The sequence below is a fragment of the Lissotriton helveticus genome, chromosome 7 (assembly GCF_964261635.1).
Source record: "Lissotriton helveticus chromosome 7, aLisHel1.1, whole genome shotgun sequence".
Classification (NCBI taxonomy): Eukaryota; Metazoa; Chordata; class Amphibia; order Caudata; family Salamandridae; genus Lissotriton; species Lissotriton helveticus.
This window is the reverse complement of record NC_136068.1, coordinates 418,957,940-418,979,434: the sequence shown is the minus strand read 5'-3', so window position 1 is coordinate 418,979,434 and position 21,495 is coordinate 418,957,940. Positions and strand designations below refer to the sequence as shown.

The 21,495-nt window shown below is 45.2% G+C and overlaps 1 protein-coding gene across 4 annotated transcripts in view; it reads left to right on the top strand.

Moving 5' to 3' along the window:
• Nucleotides 1–21,495, top strand: part of RABEP2 (rabaptin, RAB GTPase binding effector protein 2) — a 418,606-nt gene that overhangs the window by 316,690 nt on the left and 80,421 nt on the right. For all 4 annotated transcript variants that reach the window (XM_078652313.1, XM_078652310.1, XM_078652312.1 and 1 more), the window contains one exon: nt 13,549–13,665. In XM_078652313.1, coding sequence (XP_078508439.1) covers nt 13,549–13,665 — 117 coding nt within the window. The remainder of the gene's footprint in view (nt 1–13,548; nt 13,666–21,495) is intronic.

Below are 21,495 nucleotides of genomic sequence, written 5' to 3'. Positions count from 1 at the left end.
CCTGGGCGCCCGTGTTGCACCCCAGAGCTGTGCGATGTTACGTTTGGCGACTGCACAAGCGAGAGCCACCCAGACCTTACCATGACTCGGCAGGTCCGTGGGCTCCCACACATTCAACAGACATCTCCTCACCTCTGGGTCGACCCTCAGCTCCCTCACTTCACTCATTTTGGAATGTATCCGCGTCCAGAAAGCACGGACCCTCTCACACTCCCACAGAATATGCATGAACGACCCCGGCAACCCACACCCCCGCCGGCAATCAGCCGACCCAGTCAATCCCATCCTCTGCAGTCCCAGGCCGTGATGTAAGATCGATGCAATATTCTAAGTTAAACCAAACGGAGCCTCATGGGGACTGCCACTTCCTTGGGGGATGCTATCGCCTCCCTCCAGTCCTCATCGTCCAGAACAAGGCCATCAGCGACCCATTGGTTGCGTAGGCGCACCAAGGGGTTCTCTGAGTGATTGATCAATTTGCGATATGTAAGAGAGATCGCCTTGGTGGGCAGAAGGCCATCAAGAAGGCGATCCTCCAGCGGGGAGGCCACCGGTCGCACCTTGTCGACAGAAATAGCTGCATTCAAGGCGTGGCGAATCTGGAGGTAACGGAACCGCTCGGTGTCATTCAATCGATACTTTGCCTGCAACTCCTCGAACTTCAGAACCCTATCTTTGCCCCACATGTCACGAATCTGCGATATTCCGATCAAGTCCCAGCGATCGAAGCCTTTTGATTTCCAAAGCATCCCTAACCTCTCAGAACTCCACAATGGCGTAGACAATGTAAAACGCCCAGCCCATCTAAGAGCACTATTGGCCTCATGCCACACTCTCGTGGAGCACAAAGTGGGCCCCGTCACCGAAAAACGGCCACGCTTCGCATACAAGACACAGGTGTACTCTCCCCCCGGCACCTGACCACGATCCATCGCATAGCCCGGGTCAGCCGGGGATCCATAAATTGCGTGGTTAATTGGAGCCAACTGAGACGCCCAGTAATATCTACGGATATTTGGCAAACCGATCCCGCCATCGTACCAGGGCAACATCAATTTGGAGAGCACGATACGCGGCCTCCCCTCCCACAGAAGGCCGCGTTGCAGAGACTCGATCTCACGGAAGTACGACGGGGGCACAGGGTCAAAGGAGTTCTGCAAAGCGTAAAGGAATCGCGGGAGGGCCATCATTTTAAAGAGAACCACGTGGCCCAGCATGGAAAGCGGCAACGTTTTCCACTTTGCAACATTTGCACGGAGCCTGGCCAGGGGAGGCAATAAATTCAAATGGAAGCGCACTCTGGGGTCCTTTGAAATGTGGATCCCGAGGTGGCGGAAACTAACCGGCTCCAGTTTCACGGGGCAGTTCACGGGCACCCTGGATGGATCTCCACTCAGCACAAACAGGACCGACTTTGCCCAGTTGATCAAACAACCAGAGTACCGTCCGAAGATGGCGAGGACATTCATAAAGACAATCAATGAGGCCCGGGGGGAAGTCAGATACAACAGGATATCATCAGCGTAAAGCGAAATCTTGTCTTCCTACACCGGGGTCCAACGCAACACCTTGATCGAGCGATCCCAACGCACCCGGGCCGCAAGCGGCTCCAGGGCCAAGGCAAACAAAAGAGGAGAAAGGGAGCATCCCTGACGAGTGCCACGCCAGAGAGAAAAGTCACGAGACCTGTGGTTATTCACAACTACTCGGGACAAGGGGGCCGAATAGAGAAGGCGAACCCAACCGATAAAAACAGGACCAAATCCCAGCTTCGCCAAGACCGCAAAAAGATAGGGCCATTCCACACGATCGAAAGCCATAGTGGCATCCAGGGACAACAAAACAGTAGATTCATGAATGTGAGGCGCACTCGCCAACACACCGTGGAGCCGTCGAAGATTGAGTGCGGTATTGCGTCTAGGCATGAAGCCGGATTGGTCAGGATGAATCAAGGTGGAGATAACCTTCACCAGGCGTGTGGCAAGCAACTTTGCCAGTACCTTGGGCTCCACATTCAACAATGAAATTGGACTGTACGAAGAGCAATCCAGCCGAGGCTTACCCTCCTTATGAATGACGACAATGTTGGCAATTCGTTGATCATAAGGCAACATACCATGCTCCAAACTTTTAATGAACATATCTTTCAAGTATGGAGCCAGTCTATTAGCGTGAGGTTTAAACAATTCGATAGGGAGACAGTTAGGGCCAGAGGCCCTGCCAGAATGTACCCCCCTGATGGCCATTGCCACCTCATCATTCGTGAGGGCTGAATCCAAAAACGTCCTGTCATCATCCGACAAAGCCGGCATCGGTATGTCGCGTATCATATCGGAATTTTCGGTTTCGGTATAGGCACCCGTCGAGGTATAAACCTCCTCGTAGTACCGAGCAAACTAATCAACTGGGGGTCCGACGTGGCCGCGGAGCCCGCAATATGCAGCTCCGGAACCAGCCGAGACCCTCAGTCGCCCTTCTCCAACCAGGCAATCAACCTCCCGGCCTTGTCGCCATGTTCATAAATCCTATCCTGAGTAGTATTGTGTTGCGCCCTGGCGCCGTCACGAGTTAAAGTTTTGTATTCGTCTCGGAGCAGCCCGAGGCGGTGATCCGCCCACGGGTCGCCCCCGGAGGAAACAGCAGTTTCTAAGGCAAAGAGCTCCGCCTCCACCCTGTCCAGTTCAGCCCTTCTCTTCTTCTGCCCAGCGAAAAGGGAGAGAACCTCCCCCCTCGTGACAGTCTTATACGCCTCCCAGAGGGAGCACCTTGAAGTAACCAAACCCTCGTTTTCACAAAAATAGCTGTCTGTGACTCGCACAAGTTCCCTCTGTACCACAGGGTCCCTCAATCGCCAAGCGTTAATGGGGGCAACCCTACCAACATCTCCCTGTCCCACACACAATCGAAGCCAGATTGGCGAGTGGTCTGAGACCCCCCGTGCCAAATGAGTCACCTCACGGACCGCGGCCGCCGGCAACAAAACGTAATCAATCCTGGAAAGGGAATGATGCGCCGCCAATGCATGCGTGTATTCAACGGCACACGGATGACGAAGACGCCAACCGTCTACCAACCCCGAAGTAGAGAGGAAGTCAGACAGCCATCTGCGGGAGGGCAACAACACACGGGAGGGGCGCCTATCCAGTTCACCGTCCATGACGGCATTGAAATCGCCACCTAGCACCATAAGAACCATAGGAAGGGTGAGAAACATCCGACCCAAGTCACGAAAGGTGTCTACCTGCAGCGCCGGGGGGACATATATAGATATAAATGAAACAGTTCTACCCTCCCAAAGACCCGAAACCCCGACATATCGATCACGGTTATCAGACCAAGTGGACTGGATCGTGAAGGGAAGGGAGTTTTTCACGAGGATACCCACCCCCCTGGAGCCAGAGGCGAAACCAGCGTGTGCAACAAGCTTGTACCCACCCCTGTGTAGTGCCAGACAGCGTTTCCCCAACAAATGAGTTTCTTGTAACAGTACAACATCTGGCGATCGTCGTCTAATAAACTGACTCACGGTAGTGCGCTTTATCTTATCACCTAGACCGTTAACATTCCAGCTAAGGATGGAGAACCCCAGGCCCTGTCTAACGGAAGCCATGTTTCACATCAAAGAACAGAAGATGCAAGGGTTCCCACAGCAGACCCCGGTCACGAACCACAAAAAAAACAACACACAAACCTCCCCAACCCCCAGTTGTAACACCCCCCACCCTGCACCCCTGTATGTAACAATTACACATCCCCAACTCGCAGTGTGCCTGTCACCCCCACTAACTACAGGTATCTAAACGTAGAAAAACGGAGGAGGACCTTACAACAGGCCGCTCGCCCCCACCACTCCAAACCGACCAGATACCCCCCTATGCAAGAACAGAATTTGAAGCCAATAAATGAAACAGTACAGAAGGGGGGGGAAGGAAAAAAGGAACAAATAACCCCCACCAATTCCTCAGTACCTGTGGCAGTATTCGTATGGCACAAAGTTCAAAACGATCATTGTTCCTCGTCATCGGTCCGGGCCTGCGTCCCAGGGTCGGCACCTTCGATTCGGTCCAGCCAGTCCACGGCTATCTCCGGTGAGTCGAAGAACCAAGTCTTTCCACTATGTTCAATCCGTAGACGGGCCGGATACATCATAGAGTACTTTATGTCCGGTCTCGTAGTCGTCGTTTCACGGACATGAATCCTTGCCGCTGTCTCTGCACCATCTGGGTGAAATCCGGGAAAAATAACAGGGAGGCGTTTTCGTAGGCCAATCTTGCCGTTTGCAGAATAGCGTCTCTGTCCCGAAAGTTCAGGACTCGGGCGATGATGGGACGCGGAGGCGCCCCAACCTTCGGGCGGCCACTGGGGATCCTATGTGCCCTCTCCACAGTAAAGAACTTGCTGAGGCCCTTAGGCTTGATGTTGCAGGATGAGTTCCTCAACAAAAAGGTCCGGAGTAGCCCCCTCGGATCGCTCTGGTACCCCCAGGATGCGGAAGTTATTGCGGCGCGCCCGACCTTCATATTCATAAAGTTTCCAATCAAATTGATGTCGGGCTACCTTGAGGTCGCACACCACCTTCTGAAGCTCCGGAACATCCTCGAGGAGACTCCCAGTCTTGATCTCTAGGTCTTTAACCTTCTCAGAGGTTTTGGTGAGGTCAGCCCTGACGAGACCCACCTCAATAGTGTGTCCAGTTTCGTGTCGATCTTCCCCAGGGAGGATTGAACCCCATTGATGGCGGCCATCAATTCCTTCATAGTTGGATCTTCGCCAGCCGGATCTCCTACCGGACCCCCGGTCGGGGTTCGTTTCGCGTCAGCCGGGGACCCCCTAGAGACAGCATACTTATCGATGCGATTTGACTGGACCTGCCTGGTCGATTTCTGGATTTTCGGCGGGTTCTTGTCAGGGTCTCGTGACGCCATCTCAACCGCGAAAGCAGGAGAAACCCACCACTCAGTCGAGCGGAAAAGGGTCTTGTGACGGACGACCTCAGAATAGGATAGAGAGAGCAGGACACTCCAGTCGCCACCCGGGTACAACAAAGTGAGGTCCGACCGGCCACTTCTGGTCCCGAAGGCCGATGTTGTCGCACTTCACCCCGGACGGCGTCACACTCGGGGTCCCGGTCCCCGAGACCACAGGGCCCAATTCCTCCGGCGACGATATACAAGTGCCAAAGCAGGCAATCGAGCCCAAATTTCACCAAGCGACTCAGGTGATGGTCCCCCACCCGATAGTGGGGACGGGGTTCAGGATAATGTGCCGGATGGTCGGTCAACATGTGGCGGCCGGCGGAGCCGATGCTCAGGCGGCCATCTTGGTCGCCGGCGCGGCTCCTCCCCCCAACCTGAGACAAAGTTAAACCAAGATATATTAGCAGATAGTCTGAAACTTGAAGGTGCTTTACGGATTCCCTGGCTGAGGTTTATCAGAAATTGTATGTCCGACCTGGGTCATTTAGAATATTGTAACAACCCAACAACTATGCAATCGATTAGCAGAAAAGAACTAAGAAAAGAGGGCCTTTTGCTCTTGGATTCCATAAGATTGTCAACCGAGATTCTAAAGCCTACTGTCCAGCATAATCAACTGATTTTATCTTCTTTTAGTATCCAATCTTATTTAATAGCTGTACCTGGTGGCTATGATAGATTTTATTAACTAGATTTAGGTGTGGTATATTCCACAGGTTTGTGAGCTTTCCAAAAATGAATGATTGGTCTCGAGTATTAGGACTGTGTCCTTGTGATAATCACTCTGAACAATCCACTATACACTTCCTTCTATTCTGTAGACTTTATAGGAACTTAAGGAAAGCTTGGATTGTGCCAGTCTTAAAGGAACTGGGGCAGAGACAATGTCGCCCAGCACTTCTTGTATTATAGCTCTTAGATGATGTACATAGAGTCTTGAGGATAGGAATGTTTTTAAAAAAAAGTATTTAGCCACAGGAAATCTATTATGCCGTAATCTTTGAGACTAGTACGATTGCTTTGGTGGGAAAGTTTTTAAACAGTGAATCTTATAGTTTGCTGTATATAATATTTCTCTGCTTTTTATTATGTGTAATGAATGGTTTTATATTCTTTTATGATTGTCTGAAAAAGCAATCGAATAAAGTATTTTTTTTAAAAAAAAATGTAAAGGTTTTATTGAAGAAAACAAGAGAAAATTTACATATATCAGGCATCATACACAGAATACAATATAGCGATAGGTGAGCGAATAAACCAATGCTGAAAAATCAATTTACAAGAGTATGCAACGTCAACCAAGTTAGGTACATGAATGAGGAGAAATACGATCAACAATTCAGCGAAGCAGCACCCAGCAGAGCTCACCCACCCGTAGTTCAGGATAATGAGGACCAAATTAGACACCCCGATACATAAGAAAATCGATACAGGATAAACAACCCATCTCTAGTAAAAGAAAAAGGAAAGAAAAAAAGGCCATAGAACTAAACTAAGGCAAAATAACAAACCCCTCCCCAATACCCCCACCCTGCACCCCTGCAATGGCTATGGCCCATTCCCACTAGCAGTGTGCCTGTCGCCCCGGAACTAGACCTAAAAGTAGGAAAAAAAGAGTGGAGGAGGAAATATCAAACAGACCCCCGGTCTCCCTTACCCCCCGCCAGTAGCAGACCGCCCCTACACATATCCAGAATAATACAATGCAACGATTAAAATCAGACAGGGGGGAGCTAGTAAGGACCACCCAACTCCCGCGCATTATAGGTTACAAGTCCCGTATCAAATGAAGTCATTTTTCAAACCCATCCAATCAAAGTCAACCCTGGCCACTGAGATTTTTCATGCAAGCCCTGTCCACTCGATCCGCCATCTCAATAAGAGTATCAAAATGTTGAGAAAGTTCAAAGTCAGTACGGAAGGATTGAAGCCAGGATAGTAGTACACAAAGTCCAAAAGTCAAACGATGTTCGCTGTCTACCAAAGATAGGTCGCTAGAGCGTACTTGAACCATCCAGGAGAAAAAGGGTGAGGTAACAATCCGACAGTCACTGGAGAACTCGCTCTGAAATATAAGATCATCCATGTCCATCTGGGGCGGTATCGGCATAGGGCAGGATGTACTTTCGATAGTCCCGGGCTTGCTAGCCGTCATTTGGGGGTCGACAAAAAATACCAAGTCTGGCTTCAGTGCGGGGCCCTCCGTCTCAGACACATCTTGCTCCGCGGGTAAAACAGCTTGTTTCAGAACCAACGAAGGATCGGAGTCCGGTCCCCGGCAGATAATATCAACCGTTACGACCATCCTCTGGATGACGGCGGTGACCTGTGAGTGGAGCTCCCCAATGGCGGCCATTACAGTATGCAGCGACGGTATACATTCCACCCGATCCATCGCCTCTCACGAAGCGACCGAGCAGGTCTTTGAACCCCGGAGGTCGACTACTCCGGGGTACCAGGCACAGGCAAGTCGGATGCAACTGTGGGCACTCACAAAGGTGCGATCTCAACACCGTCGCCGCCAGCGAGGATCCACGCCCATCGACCCCGGGAGCCCAACGGGGCCTCCGGGCAGCGGACCCCCGACCACAGCAACCGATGCGTCACGCCGCCGTAGCTGCGAGATACAACTGCCACCGAGCCACCATCCAAAACGGTCAAGAAACACTCCACTTCGGGAGACCGGACGCTACCCACGTCCCGCGGCTGATGTTATTCAACTCCAACCCGGCTGGGTTAGAAATCGAGGCCCCGGCTTCAACTCTGGGTTAGGCCGAGAATGGAACACGGCGTATCTTCGTTATTCGAGCAGATAGAAATTCCGTGATTGCACCTTTAGAGTCAGTAACACCTCAGCTGCACGGGAGTCCGGTGCGAAATCAGGATAATCGTCAGGATTTGTGAGCAACTGGCGGAGGTCGGCGGAGCCGGGAGCTTATGCGGCCATCTTGGTTGCTAGCGTAGCTCCTCCGAATAAAGTATTTTTGAACTTTTTTTTTACTTCGTCAAAGACTCAAGTTAGAAGTAATAATATTGCAGAGGACCTCAATGTTGTTTCCTTAAATGTGAAGGGACTCAATCACACAGTTAAACGTAGGAAAATCTTTGATTACTTAGCTAAAACAAAAGGCAATATCATACTTCTACAGGAGACAAAGCTATCCGAGGAAGATGCAGCCTTTATCAAATACAACTGGATCTCACATGTCTCATGCTCACCGGCAGACCATAAAAAAATGAGTTTTTACCCTTATAGCTAGGAAGTCTAACATTTCCATTGAATCACAATCCCATGATGATGAAGGAAGGGTAGTAGTTGCGCATCTGAAAAAGGGTGAAGACCTAATACATGTGATCAATGTATATGGTCCTAATGCCAATGACCCCAACTTCTGTGAAAACATTTAAAAAACCATAGAAAATGTTCCCCAAGATGATCTTATCATAGTTGGTGGGGACTTCAACTTGCCACTAGATCCTATAATTGACCGCCAACCCAAGTGTAAATATCAAGTCACTAGATCTCATGATATTGTTAAACAAAATTGCTGTAAATTCAATCTCAAGGATTCCTGGCATCTCCAACACCCGGACTCTCGAGACTATATGTTTTACTCGGCCCCACATAACTCTTATACTAGGATAGATTACATACTAATATCTGGCTCCTTCACACATCTAATTGATCAAACAGACATTGCACCCAAGGTAGTTTCAGACCATTCTTGCATCAACACCAAACTAGCTGGTACCCACACCACGCCTTCTCCTAAAAGGTGGTGTTTTAATGAAGATGTCCTCTCAGATCGGGAAGTCAAAAAGAGAATTTAATACACAATCCGAGACTACCTTAAGCACAGTGATCTCTCTGAGACTGACGCTTTCGCCCTTTGGGACACACTGAAGGCAACCATTAGGGGTGTCCTCATTGGGGTTAAAATGAAAATGAATAAAAAACGTAATTTTTAATTAAATAGTTTGGAACGTGAAATTAAACTTCTGGAGACCTCACACGCCAATGCGCTGGACAACAACGATATCCTTAACCAATTAGTACAGAAGAAATATGAATATAATAACATTGTAAGTAACTGGGCAGGTTTGTGGATCAACACGTTTAAGGCCCTTAAACTTTCTGAAGCCAATAGAACAGGCAAACTTTTAGCCTCTTACCTCAAACATAAACCATGACAACATACTATCTCATCAATAAAAGACAACAATAACAAAACACAGACTGAACAAAAAGAGATTTAGAACACATTTAAGTCCTTTTATGAAGATCTGTATAAGAGCAAACAAATCCTTCATTCGGAAGAATGTGTCAGATACTGGGATACATTAAATCTCCCTCTGCTGTCTGATGCAGAAAACTCAGCACAAGAGAAACCTATCTCTGACATGGAAATAACCAACTCCATCAAATCACTGAAAAATAAGAAGGCTCCGGGCCCTGATGGCTTCTCAGCAGCATTTTATAAGACATTCGGAGGGTCAATCCTACTAACCATGCCAAAGGTTTTCAATACTATAGCTTAGGAAGGACATACATTCAACTCGATTAAGTTACCCAACAATATAGTTATACCCAAAGAGGGGAAGTTTCCTCTATTGCCCAAAAAGTATAGGCCAATATCTCTGATTAATATAGACTGCAAAATTTAGTCAAAAATGCTTGCCACAAGACTAAATGTAGTTCTTCCGCAACTGATAAGGAGCTCACAAGTTGGATTCCTTAAAAACGGAATGTCTAATGATAACACCCGCTTGTTATGTCATATCCTAGAAAAAGCAAAGTTGAAGCCCGAACCGACTATAGCAATCACTCTAGACGCTGAGAAGGCGTTTAACAGAGTATCATGGCCGTTATTAAAACATTACTTGCAATCCTCTCTCTCCATCACTTTTTCTATTAGCCCTTGAACCCTTAATACAGGACATCAAACATAATAAAGAGATAAAAGGAATATGATTGAAGAACACTCTTGTTAAACTAGCCACCTATGAGGGTGATGTACTTATAGTTACGGAAGACCAGAGTCCTTCAATTAGTGCCCTGATGCTAACCATAGAGAAATACTCAATTTACTCGGGATACAAATGAAATAGGGATAAATCAGAAGTAAAGCCCCTAAATGTCCATTGTACTAGAGAAGTTTTAAACGACTCAGGCCTTGCGTGGCAACCTGGCTACATAAAATATCTAGGTATAGAGTTTGGCAGTAATATAATTGATACTCAACATCAAAATGAAACCTCCACACTGGGGAAGATTAAAACTCTTAGACACATGGTCGCCAAAATTTATCACATGGTGGGGTAGAATTGAGACCACTAAGATGATGATCACACCCTTAGTGAATTATCTAATTACCATGCTCCCTCTTTTATTAACCAATGATTTTCACCGTAAATTAGATGTCCTTATATATAAATTTTTAGGGCAAGGTAAAAAGGCCAGAATAGGGCAAAAAAAAACTAAGACTGAACAAATCTCTCGGCAGGGTCAACTTAGCCGACTTCAAAACATACCAAACAGCTTTCTTGGCAAAACAAGGCTTGTATTGGATTTTGCCCCCGTTAATTATACTCCAGTATGGCTAGAGGTTGAAAAATCTTTACTAAATAACATTGACCCGGTAGCCCTACTCACCTCCAATCACACTGACCTCAGCGGCTCAAAATCTATATTTAAAAATACAGAAGCAGCTCTATTGAAATTAGATAAGAAATTGGACATCAGTATGAGACGCTCTAAATCTGAATCGTTATGGGACAACAACAATATTTTATATAAAGGGAAAACAATACATTACGAGGCCTGGATTGATAAAGGGATCTTTTTTCCCTTATCAACTAGAAAACTTAGCGTACCCAATCACTTTTAAAGATCTCCAAGCTAAATATAACTTGGACAATCTAGAGTTTTATAATTTTCTAAAGGTTAAGGCAGCGCTGACGAAGGCTAAACTACATACCTCAGCCCCATTCTTTTTTTTTTTTATTTGTTTTTATTAATAACATTCACAGGGCATATCGTGGATACGATTATGCATTGTAATCAACAGTGTTGTTACATACTTCAAGATGATAAAAAATATCAGACGTGTGATCAGTGGTACACATCTCAATGTCCCCGACCCCCTCCTCCCCCCTAATCAGTCACTTTCTCCCTCAGATAAAGGTGGATCACATAAATGGCCCCTGTATTTGTTCCAAGACCCCCAGATTTTGCCCCACTTCCGGGGACACCCCCGGTTCAAGTACACCACTTTCTCCGCCAGCATTGCTGCATCAAGATCCCTGCACCAATCGGTAGGCACAGGTACCTCCCTGGACCTCAGCCCCATTCTTATCAAACTTTGTAATGAAGATTACTAAGTTAGGTCACCAAGTCTCTTGGATCTATAAACTAATTCGCCCAAAGAACTCAACCCTTAATAAGAATCTTTATCCAAAGCCTATGAGGCAAAAAAAAAACAGTGTGAGCATACGGCGAGAACAGAAGCACCGCTTTTAGTTTTCTGCGTCATTCTTGACAATTGGGAAGGCATCAATGTGTTTGTACAAGGGAGAGCTTCCCCACTACAAATACCCCACATATATCGGGGCACATATAAAAAAAGGGGGAAGTATGTAAGATATAGAAGACACTAGAAGAGGTAGGCGCTCAAAATTGACAATTATGAGTATTCTAGAGTTTAAAAATTGAAAAGTGGTCCAGAGCTGCATACCTTATTTAGTCTTAAAAAGAAGGGGGCAGATAAACAAAATATAAAAAACTCAAAAAGAAAACGATTAATACACAGCACAGTGTACTATTAATAGAAATGGCATCCATACGACTACAACACCCTCCACCCATGTTAGAAAATAATATACTTTTAAAACTCATCTGTTTACCATACTTATACTTTGCCTTTTTCTCCAAAAGTGTGTGGCTACAAGACCGCACCATCACGCACATATCGCATGACCCTCGAAGAGACACCATAGAGGGTAAGCATACATAGGACTGGTATGAATGATGTGGTATGTAGGTGATGAGGATAACTGCACCAAATAAAATATTCACTCTCACAATGTCATCACTGAAAGGTCTGGACTTAGACATTATATCACTGTATAGAATAAGCACCTCAACCTGAAAATTCTCTAGATCTGGAATCATTTCTAGTAACATTTGGGCGCACCAGGATGAATATGAAATCAGAATAATAGCATAACACTGATTGAATCAGGGAAATTATTATGGCATAAACACAAGTAGTAATGGCTAATGCTATCTGTGTATTTCACAAACAAGGTCCACCATTTTGAAGAGTGGGAACATGATTAATAAACTCAGGTTAGATGACTGAAACAAAGTCTCCTCTCCTTTTCTTTTTTTATATTGCAGAACATCCTGTGACAAAAGAAACCAAGATAAGAGACCGATGAGAGCATTAAGCCTCACGCTTTTGCATGGAGTGCGTGCACCAAGACAGGGACATTGCGAGACCGCCCTGACGAAGGCCCCAGACACTTTTGGGCTCATAGCGAGGGCCGAAACATGTTAGCAGTAAAAAGGAGGGTATAATTTAATAATTCTTTCAATAGAACCCTCAAAATGTTACCTTTTTATCCATACCCCAGGTACCTGTCCAATAAAATACAACAATGGGTATACCTCAAGGTATTTTTAATATATCACTTTTTTGGGTCCCTGCATATCCAGGTTTGCTTTATCTAAGATTTCCCATTTCCATCTATGGTTGAGTCCGCCCTGGTAGTAGTATCTCACCAGGGTGTGGATATGTACCAATGATGAAGCATGTCACGATAAGTGAGTGAGGCGTCTACTCCAATGTCTTTGGATACCCTGTTAGAAGTAAGAAAGTAAGCAGAGATATCCTGTTATGAAGAGGGAGTCAGATATATTTCTACGAAACCCTTGTTGAATCAGTTGCCTGTGGGATAGTAATGTTCAGTAATGGGAGAGTGCAACTGATTACACTTTCTCTCGCTCTCCATTAGTGATTACAAGTTTGAATTTAATGGCTGTATTGATGTTCATACTGGGAAAGTCAGTTTTAATGATGGTTTTTCCTGGTGTTGCTGCTGAAGCTAGTAGTAATTGCCTTGTCAAAGGCAGTGAAGTCACTTTCATTTGGATTATGTCCGCCTTTTAAGGCTGATGTAGTTCATAGTGGTGACAATTTTGATGCAGACGTTTGTTGTACTTAATATGAAGGATGTGAGTGAATTGTTTTGGTAAGGATGATATTGACAAATTGTTGTGACAGGAGAAAAGGAGACTTGGTACTGCAGCCTTTTATCTACTTGTGGTGTAGCGTTCGGTCTTTATTCTTTGAGGAATTGTGACGCCATTCTAAAAATAATTCTTGTTGTCATGAAGAAGGCTCAGCTGGTGGTGTTAAAGGCCATGTAATGAAGACTATGAAGTCAAGATGTAGAATCACTAGACTGTTGATTAACCAAATATACCCATCACTATTTCTGTTGCTGATGATTAGTCGCTGTCAGTGTTCCTGCAACTACTACTTCCTTTATGGTTTTCCTTATGCTTCAGGTTCATCTCCAAAACTCTCTGAAGGAGGAAAAGAACAAAGTGCACCGCTTACAAACTGAGCTGGACACCAGTGAGCAGGTGCAGCGAGACTTTGTCCGGCTATCGCAGACTCTACAAGTGAGTTTCAGCTGCATTCTTTAGAGCTGCCGGGAATGACATCTGATGTTGCCTGTCTATAGGCACTATCGTGGGCAGTGCTTTGGAAGGGGGCCATGCAATAAACATGAAAGCAACCAAAAAAAGTTGAACAACTCAAAAAGTTTCCCTACTTTTTGGCCAATAAGGCTTTTCTCTCAGAAAAATCAAAGGGAAGATCCCAGACAGGCTTGTGTAAACAAGCTGCTACTGAAGAGGTTGTAGAAGTTATGTGGGAGAAAGGAGCCGTTTTTTCCTATCCCTTTATGTAAAAGATAGGGCCTCCTCCCTCAGCTCTCCCGGTCTTTTTTTCATAGTGATGCTAATACCAGAGTGCCTCTACCTGCAGTAATGATGATAATTCTCCCTCTTGTTATCCGCTGTCGCCTGTGGCTCAGGCCCGTGACTACAGGGAAAGTAATTAATAACCATAATTGCCTCCAGGTGCTAGCAATAATGCTTAAATCTGGCATTGTGTAACTATTATTGCTTTACATGCTGTAAACAATCGCATGTTAGTGGTTCAGCTCATAATGTTGTCTTTTTTCTTAAAATGTTGACTCTGATTAAAGGGTTTAGCTAAATTCTCAGATTCCTGATGCCCTTTGAGTTTTTCCACATGGATAGGTACTTGATGCAATAAATTTTGTACTCCCACAATTTTCCCAAGTCAAATTTGACATGTCAAACCTGCTTAAATTTACACTCGGAATAATACCCTGTAATTTTTTAGACATGTGGAATTTAGTAGAGTTTTCACAGAATGTTGCATGTTGTGGTCCATTTCTGAGTTAAAACTCAGAAAAGAAGGGCATTTACCCGACCCTGTCCTTCACATCATGATGTTGACATTTACCTGGTCCACTAGAATACCTCAACCTGTTCTGGGACTAGTAATCCGGGCCATTGACCGGAAACCCACAATAAACTACACAATTTTGAGGTTTTTTTTTTACCACCATTAAGTTTGGCAGCTGAAGTGGTGCCAGAAAGAGCACAAAGAACGAGAGGGTGAATATCCTTTAAGGATTGGAGAAGGTAGAAGAGTTTGTGAATTATTACTCATTGGTAATGTAATGAAAAAAATAACTGTAGAGCTCACTGTTCCCTACACCGGCGTATTGGCACCAGAGAAGACATTTCTAATCCCTAGACAATGGACATCCTATTATTATGTAAGAAATCACATTTTAAGGCGTTCCTAAATGGTAGCAGCAATTTGAGAGTTTGCAAAGGCAAGGAGTTCCACAGTGTTGCCCCTAACACCGAGAAGGCACAATCCCATCCCCTCCTAGTCTCGATTGGCGGAATTTAGGAACCACCAGAAAGTGAGTTTGCGAAGACCTCTGCTTGGAAGGGAATTGATTGATGAGACTTGCACTGCAGATAGTGAGAGACAAGGTGCTCAAAAGACCAAGCAAAGTAGCCTAAAGTAAGTTTTTAGGTCGCGCATCGAGCTGAGCGAGAATTCAAGTAGCCAAAATCTTAGGTCTCGCTTGCGCGCATCGAGCGGAGCGAGAATTCAAGTAGCCAAAATCCTCGTCAAACTAAGGGCTTTCCGCTGGCGTTTTGTTTACGTTCACGTGAATCACGTGATCAAACACGAACGCGCATCAGCCTCCCTCCCTCCTAATTGCATTTTGTTAACGGCCGCCGCACAGCACATCAAAGGGCTTCGCCCAGCGTGCGCTCTGTGGCTTCTCGGCTTCTCCTCCCCTAATTAGTCATTTTCGCCGCTCTCCCCACTCGGGCCCCCTCCCCTGCCCGCCGTGTCGCATTTCTCCTCCCCCCTCCCCTTCTCTGCCTTCCTTTCCCGGCGCACGCATTTGTTGACATTTCTTTTGCCGCTCTCCCCACTCGGCCCCCTCCCCAGCCCAATTAATCTTTCCTGCTGAACCAGTCACAAAGTCAGCAATCCCCCAGCTGTGCACTGGGGTCCTTTGATGTCTCCATTCATCCAGGCCAAGTCTTGGCGTAGGTTCCTCAAATGGATACGTTGAATTAGTACCATATTGTCAGAAATATACGTTTTAGATGTTGTTCTTTTTTCTCAATAATCGATACTGGATGGGAACGTATAAATATTCAGTTAAAGACGTTATCCCTGAATAGAATTACTTATTTTGTGCGATGCTTAATTTTAATGCGGATATTTGTGTGGAACAATAACAGATCTTACTTGAAGTCGTCCGCCCATATGTCTAACTGACAGTTGAATTTCCAAAATGCCTCTTCCACACAGTCTAAAAACTATGCTGATGTAAACGAAGCCACAGGCAACGTGCCGTTCATTCACATCATAGGTTCTGTGTGCTGTGAAGAGACAAACGTCTCTGTTGATACAGCGAGCAATATGAAGAAATTCCACATGGACCCGACGGGTGACATATTCAGTTATGGGAGCACCTCCCTGCACCTTTGCCGTCACGTGTTTTCCCCGACAGCGCAGCCCGGTAGCGTCCATGAGGAATTTGTTTGTTTACAACACAAGGGCAGATTTGAAGCGCCTCTGTCTTCTGTGCTCATTCAGCACTGCCTCAAACACAACAAGTGTCGACAACTCCCAAAGACCCCATTAAACGTGATCGCCCAGGACAACACAACGCTTCCTGGCTGTGTAAAAGCGGCTCGGGTCTGTCAGGCTGATGGAGCAGTGGTGTATCCCGGTCTGCTTTCTCACCCAGCGGGTTATCAAAGTCCGCACCGGGTGAGGGGTCTGTGCCCGGGTATCCTGCACTCACAGCTCCAACATTCGGCTGAAGCGTAATGTTCATTTTGATGTTTCCAACTGCTCAGAACGAAACGGCACGGCATTCTTACCTTGTGTAATCTTTGTGTTGCAGAGCCTGTTAGCCTTTGTTCTCTCTGGTTTTTTTATTCCCCACCCTGCCCGTTTATCACTCAACGGCCATGTTGTCACCCTTCCACTACATTCAACAAAACAATGCATGTTAACGCAAGACCAGCCTAATGGTTCTGTGTAAAATGTTTTTGTTTGCAGACGCTCTATTCAAACTAGTTTTCCTGCTTTACACAGCCAATCAGTGTCTTGGGACTTTAACCCTCGTAATAAACAAGCATTGCCATTGCCAATAGGTCTCGCTTGTGGGACCTTATAAGTATTTAGTTTTGCAGCACAATATCCTTGTTGCACCAAGGATATTGTGCTGCAAAACTAAATACTTATAAGGTCCCACAAGCGAGACCTATTGGCTATGCCAATGCTTGTTTAGTAGATGTATCCAGTGAAGGGTATTCAGCGCCACTGATGCTGAAGAAAAACAAGACTACAGGCAAACCTCTTTGCTGTATTTTTGTCACATAGTCTTTTTAGCAATCCAGTAGGTGAACCAACAAGCATGGAATTGAATTTGTCTAGGAAACTCAAAATTTCAGCTGCAGTGTTTGTGTTGGAACAAATAGAAGAATTTGGAAAGAATTCTCAGGAAAGCAAAACAAATGGGTGGCAGAAGGCTGAATTAAACGCAGGATATCAAAATGAATCCATGGGTTATGGACCACAGGAACTGAAATTGGGGCGGGGCCTAATGGCGAAGGCCACAATGTCTGAGAGAGAAACCACAGAGAATCGTAAGATATATATATATTTTTTTTAAACCTTGGTTTTGTGAATGTTGAATTGCAACAAAATATCTGCCAGCCAGCTGGCAACTGCAATAATTTCCTCTTTGAATCTTTATGCCGGATTAAGATAGGGGTGTCCTCTGCATAGCTAATAAACTAAAAACAAGAAGAGAAAAAGTAGAGGAAAAGAAAGGCATACAGAAAAAAGTGTCAAAACAGCGGCAAACAGAAAAATAGGAAAAACAGAGGCAAACAGAAACAAGCATCTGCAATGCAATTGGTCTCACCTTTGGGATCTCATAAGTATTTATCCCTGCAGCCATTGACTGAATACAGAATAGGTTTAGAATAAGAAAAAGTTCAGAACAATGAACAGGGAAATAAAAATCAAATGATTGCAATGCACAGAGCTTTGTAAACATAATTAAAATATACATTTGTATCCAAATGGATATCTGACTGAGCAACAGAGGGAAAACCGCAAGTTCATTTCAAGTGGCCTAAAAGACAGATGACCTATGCCTGGACAGGCCGAAAACGCAAATCGGAATTCCTAAGAGTGAGAGACCTTTTTGATCATAGCAAATCCTCTTGAATGGCCAGATACATCGGAAGTAGACTCTTCATGGGAGCCTTTCCAAGTCGTCCAAGGTATTAAATTACCCTCCTCCCCCTCAAAGAAAGGACAGGGGACCTCTGCATACAATTTAATCACAGCTGAAGTAGATCTGATCGGTCGTACATTGGGGCAAACAGCTAACAACATTTGTGGATGTGACAACGAAGGAAAATAATTAGTCACAGGAAGAGGGTATACATTTATCAACACACAGAAGTATTGTTAGCGAAGCAAAACCCACTGCTTTAACCCCCGTGGCGCAAAACCTGTTTGTAAATCACAAAAAGCATTTGAGACATTCATGGCACTCCTTAGTCTGTTAAATTTGATAACTATCTAGAGGCCCTTTTGTACCGCTATCTAGAGGCCAAGCAATTAGCGAGCCCTGACCTATATAATCAGTAAATTAAAATAACACATGGCATAACTTTAAATGGAGCTAGAGTGACACACTAGATGTATTGACTCTGTCCTGTTGTTACCTCTACTGCTCGCATTCCCATTGTTATCAAAATCTCCTTAATCAAACAGTTGACAAGAAACATTTAACACTACTGCAGGAACAAAATATGGTAATGTAACACCGGGGTAACCCGTCTAAATACCTGCAAAAATAATTTTCCTTAGATAGGGCGCATAGTTCTTAGCCTCAGGCGCTGCAAGTTGGGAGCAATGCAGAACAGTCGAGTCAATGACTATTGGGCTGGCATTGTGAGAGTGCAAAATGGCAGCTTGTGATAACTTTGAGGCCTTTCTTCAGGAGCCGATTGCCGCTCTTGCAAAAGGTGTATTAACTGCTCATCGAGCACAGAAGAAGCAATTAGCCTCTTTGTTCCTCTCACTTCTAGATAAAGTGGAAAGGCTTCCCTCCCATCCCCAGTGGGGACACCTGCACCCTAATCAAAAGAGGAACATTCAACCTTTCATGCTGCATGGCTCCAGTGAGGGGAAGATGCGCAAGATGCTGCTTGTATTATGCTGCAATGATAGAAAATAGGTTTCATGTGGGGGGTTGTAGACATTATTTCAAGCAATATCAGACTGGGAGCTGAGCTTGGTAGCATCTAAGGATCTTATTGTGTCTTCCTTCTGCTCGTCTGAATAATCGTGCAATACAATCTCCAAAGAGCTGCCACTTGGCAACACTGCCAAGGAAGCAGGCATACCTCTAGTGTCACTTAGCAACAGAAACGTTATTTAACAAGCATTTGCTATGCAATAGGTCTCGCAACTGCGAGTTTTGGAGCTATTGTCATTGTAAATGCCAATGCCTTTAAACATTTTAAAAGCATTGGTATTTACAATACCAAAAACACCTATTGCATTGTAATGCACAAGGGCCCATTTCGTATGCAAAAGTACACTGCATCGTCACATAAGTGATTAGTTATCTCAAAGATCATTCGTATATAGAGAGCAGTATGTTTTGTTTTTACTGCAACAGGCCTTTAGAATATTATATGCAGCACTCAAAATACAAGGCAGATTTGCTTTGCCAATGGTAGTTCCATTTTCTAACCAGTGTCATTGGTGAACACAGTAAAATGGTGCAGTTAATAACATACCGGCGTGACCTTTGTTCCATTGACAAATGCAGCTCTCTGAATTCACTTCTGTGGTTTGCTTGGGTAGCACCTGAATGTGCCCAGGGCTAGTGCAGGGCAGGCCTTGTGGGTCGAGGTCTGAAAGGTTCTCTGTGTCCAGGGGTGGTGGCAGCGTCAGGGGGTGCTGGGGGTCTGTGGTAAAGCGTGAAGGTTGGAATCAGACACTGCAGCACTGAACCATGTGTCATGGTTGTGTGCACACACAGAGCGGAGAGGACATTACTCACTCTGAAGCACATAAGCGCCCCAAACAACAAGCATTTGCAATGCAATAGGTCTCGCATTAGGAAAGTTTGAGGTATTAGTATTGTAAATGACACATTTTTTATTTGTGTTGGTTTTGAAAATAGCGAAATTAATAGCTTTGTCTCTTACAATGCCAATAGTTTTAACTTTTGCAAACGTGACACCTATAGCATTTGTAATCAATATGTGTTGTATTTACATGACTTATATGTATTAATATTACAAATAACAATGGCTTTTATTTTTTTTAGTAATTAATACTTAAATAAGTTATTGTAATTTATAATGGCAATAGCTTAAACTTTTGTAAATAACTTTTGGGAAGATTATGTTCAGTGTGTTTTATTGTGATGAAAATCCAAGAACAGAAGTGAAATATTAACATCTTTTTGTGACATTTGTAATAAAGTTTGAAACATTGAGAGAACATATTAGAACCAGCTGTTGTAGTTGAATGGTTGTTCAGAGTGATGCTGTGGTGCTGAGTGATGCTGTGGCCTTCAGTGGTGCTGAGTGATGCTGTGGCCTTCAGTGGTGCTGAGTGATGCTGTGGCCTTCAGTGGTGCTGAGTGATGCTGTGGCCTTCAGTGGTGCTGAGTGATGCTGTGGCCTTCAGTGGTGCTGAGTGATGCTGTGGCCTTCAGTGGTGCTGAGTAGTGCTGTGGCATTCAGTGGTGCTGAGTGATGCTGTGGCATTCAGTGGTGCTGAGTAATGCTGTGACGTTGAGTAATGCTGTGACGATTGATGCTGTGGCGTTGAGGGAGGCTGTGCGCTGAGTGGTGCAAAGCGCTGAGTGGTGCTGTGCGCTGAGTGGTGCTGTGCGCTGAGTGGTGCTGTGCGCTGAGTGGTGCTGTGCGCTGAGTGGTGCTGTCGCGTTGAGTGGTGCTGTCGCGTTGTGGGGTGCTGTGGCATTCAGTGGCACTGAGTGATGCTGTGGCGTTGTGGGGTGCTGTGGCATTCAGTGGCACTGAGTGGTGCTGTGGCTTTGAGTGATGCTGTGGCTTTGAGTGATGCTGTGGCTTTGAGTGATACTGTGGCTTTGAGTGGTGTTGTGGCGTTGAAGGGTGCTGTGGCATTGAGGGGTGCTGTGGCGTTGAGGGGTGCTGTGGCGTTGAGTGGTGCTGTGGCGTTGAGTGGTGCTGTGGCATTGAGTGGTGCTGTGGAGTTGTGGGGTGCTGTGATACTGAGGGATTCTGTTGCGCTGCGTGGTGCTGTGGCGTTGAGTGGTGCTGTGGCGTTGAGTGGTAACTTAAGAAGGTTACAGTACAACAAATACTCAATTTGATCTAAGCATATAAAGATTTTGGCAAACACATTTGCATTCAAAAACGTACTCGAAGCAACTCCCATGAAAAACACCTTGAACTGTATTGCAATTCCATTTTAAAATGTTATATATCAGTATATAGTTACTGCACTACTGAAACTAGCAGAGCTGACAAAACAGAAAATTCTAGAAGGAAAATATGTTATCCGTTCCCATAAAGCTAGAGAGGTGTTTTCCAATGTAAGTAGCAAACAACAACGGTGCATGTCCAAAGGAGGATCAAGTGTTATTGATTACATTTAAATTCCTGTGATTAGTGCACGTGTGTGAATGAGTTAATACATTTAAACTAGGAGACAGTTCTACAGCGGGGCGAAGGAATGCGTTTGAGCACATTTGATTCAAAATACAGATAATAAACTATAATGCTAACACAAAGGTGTTTTTTTGTTTTTTAAAAACGCGGCATGGGATGTCTTTTGTGAAAATA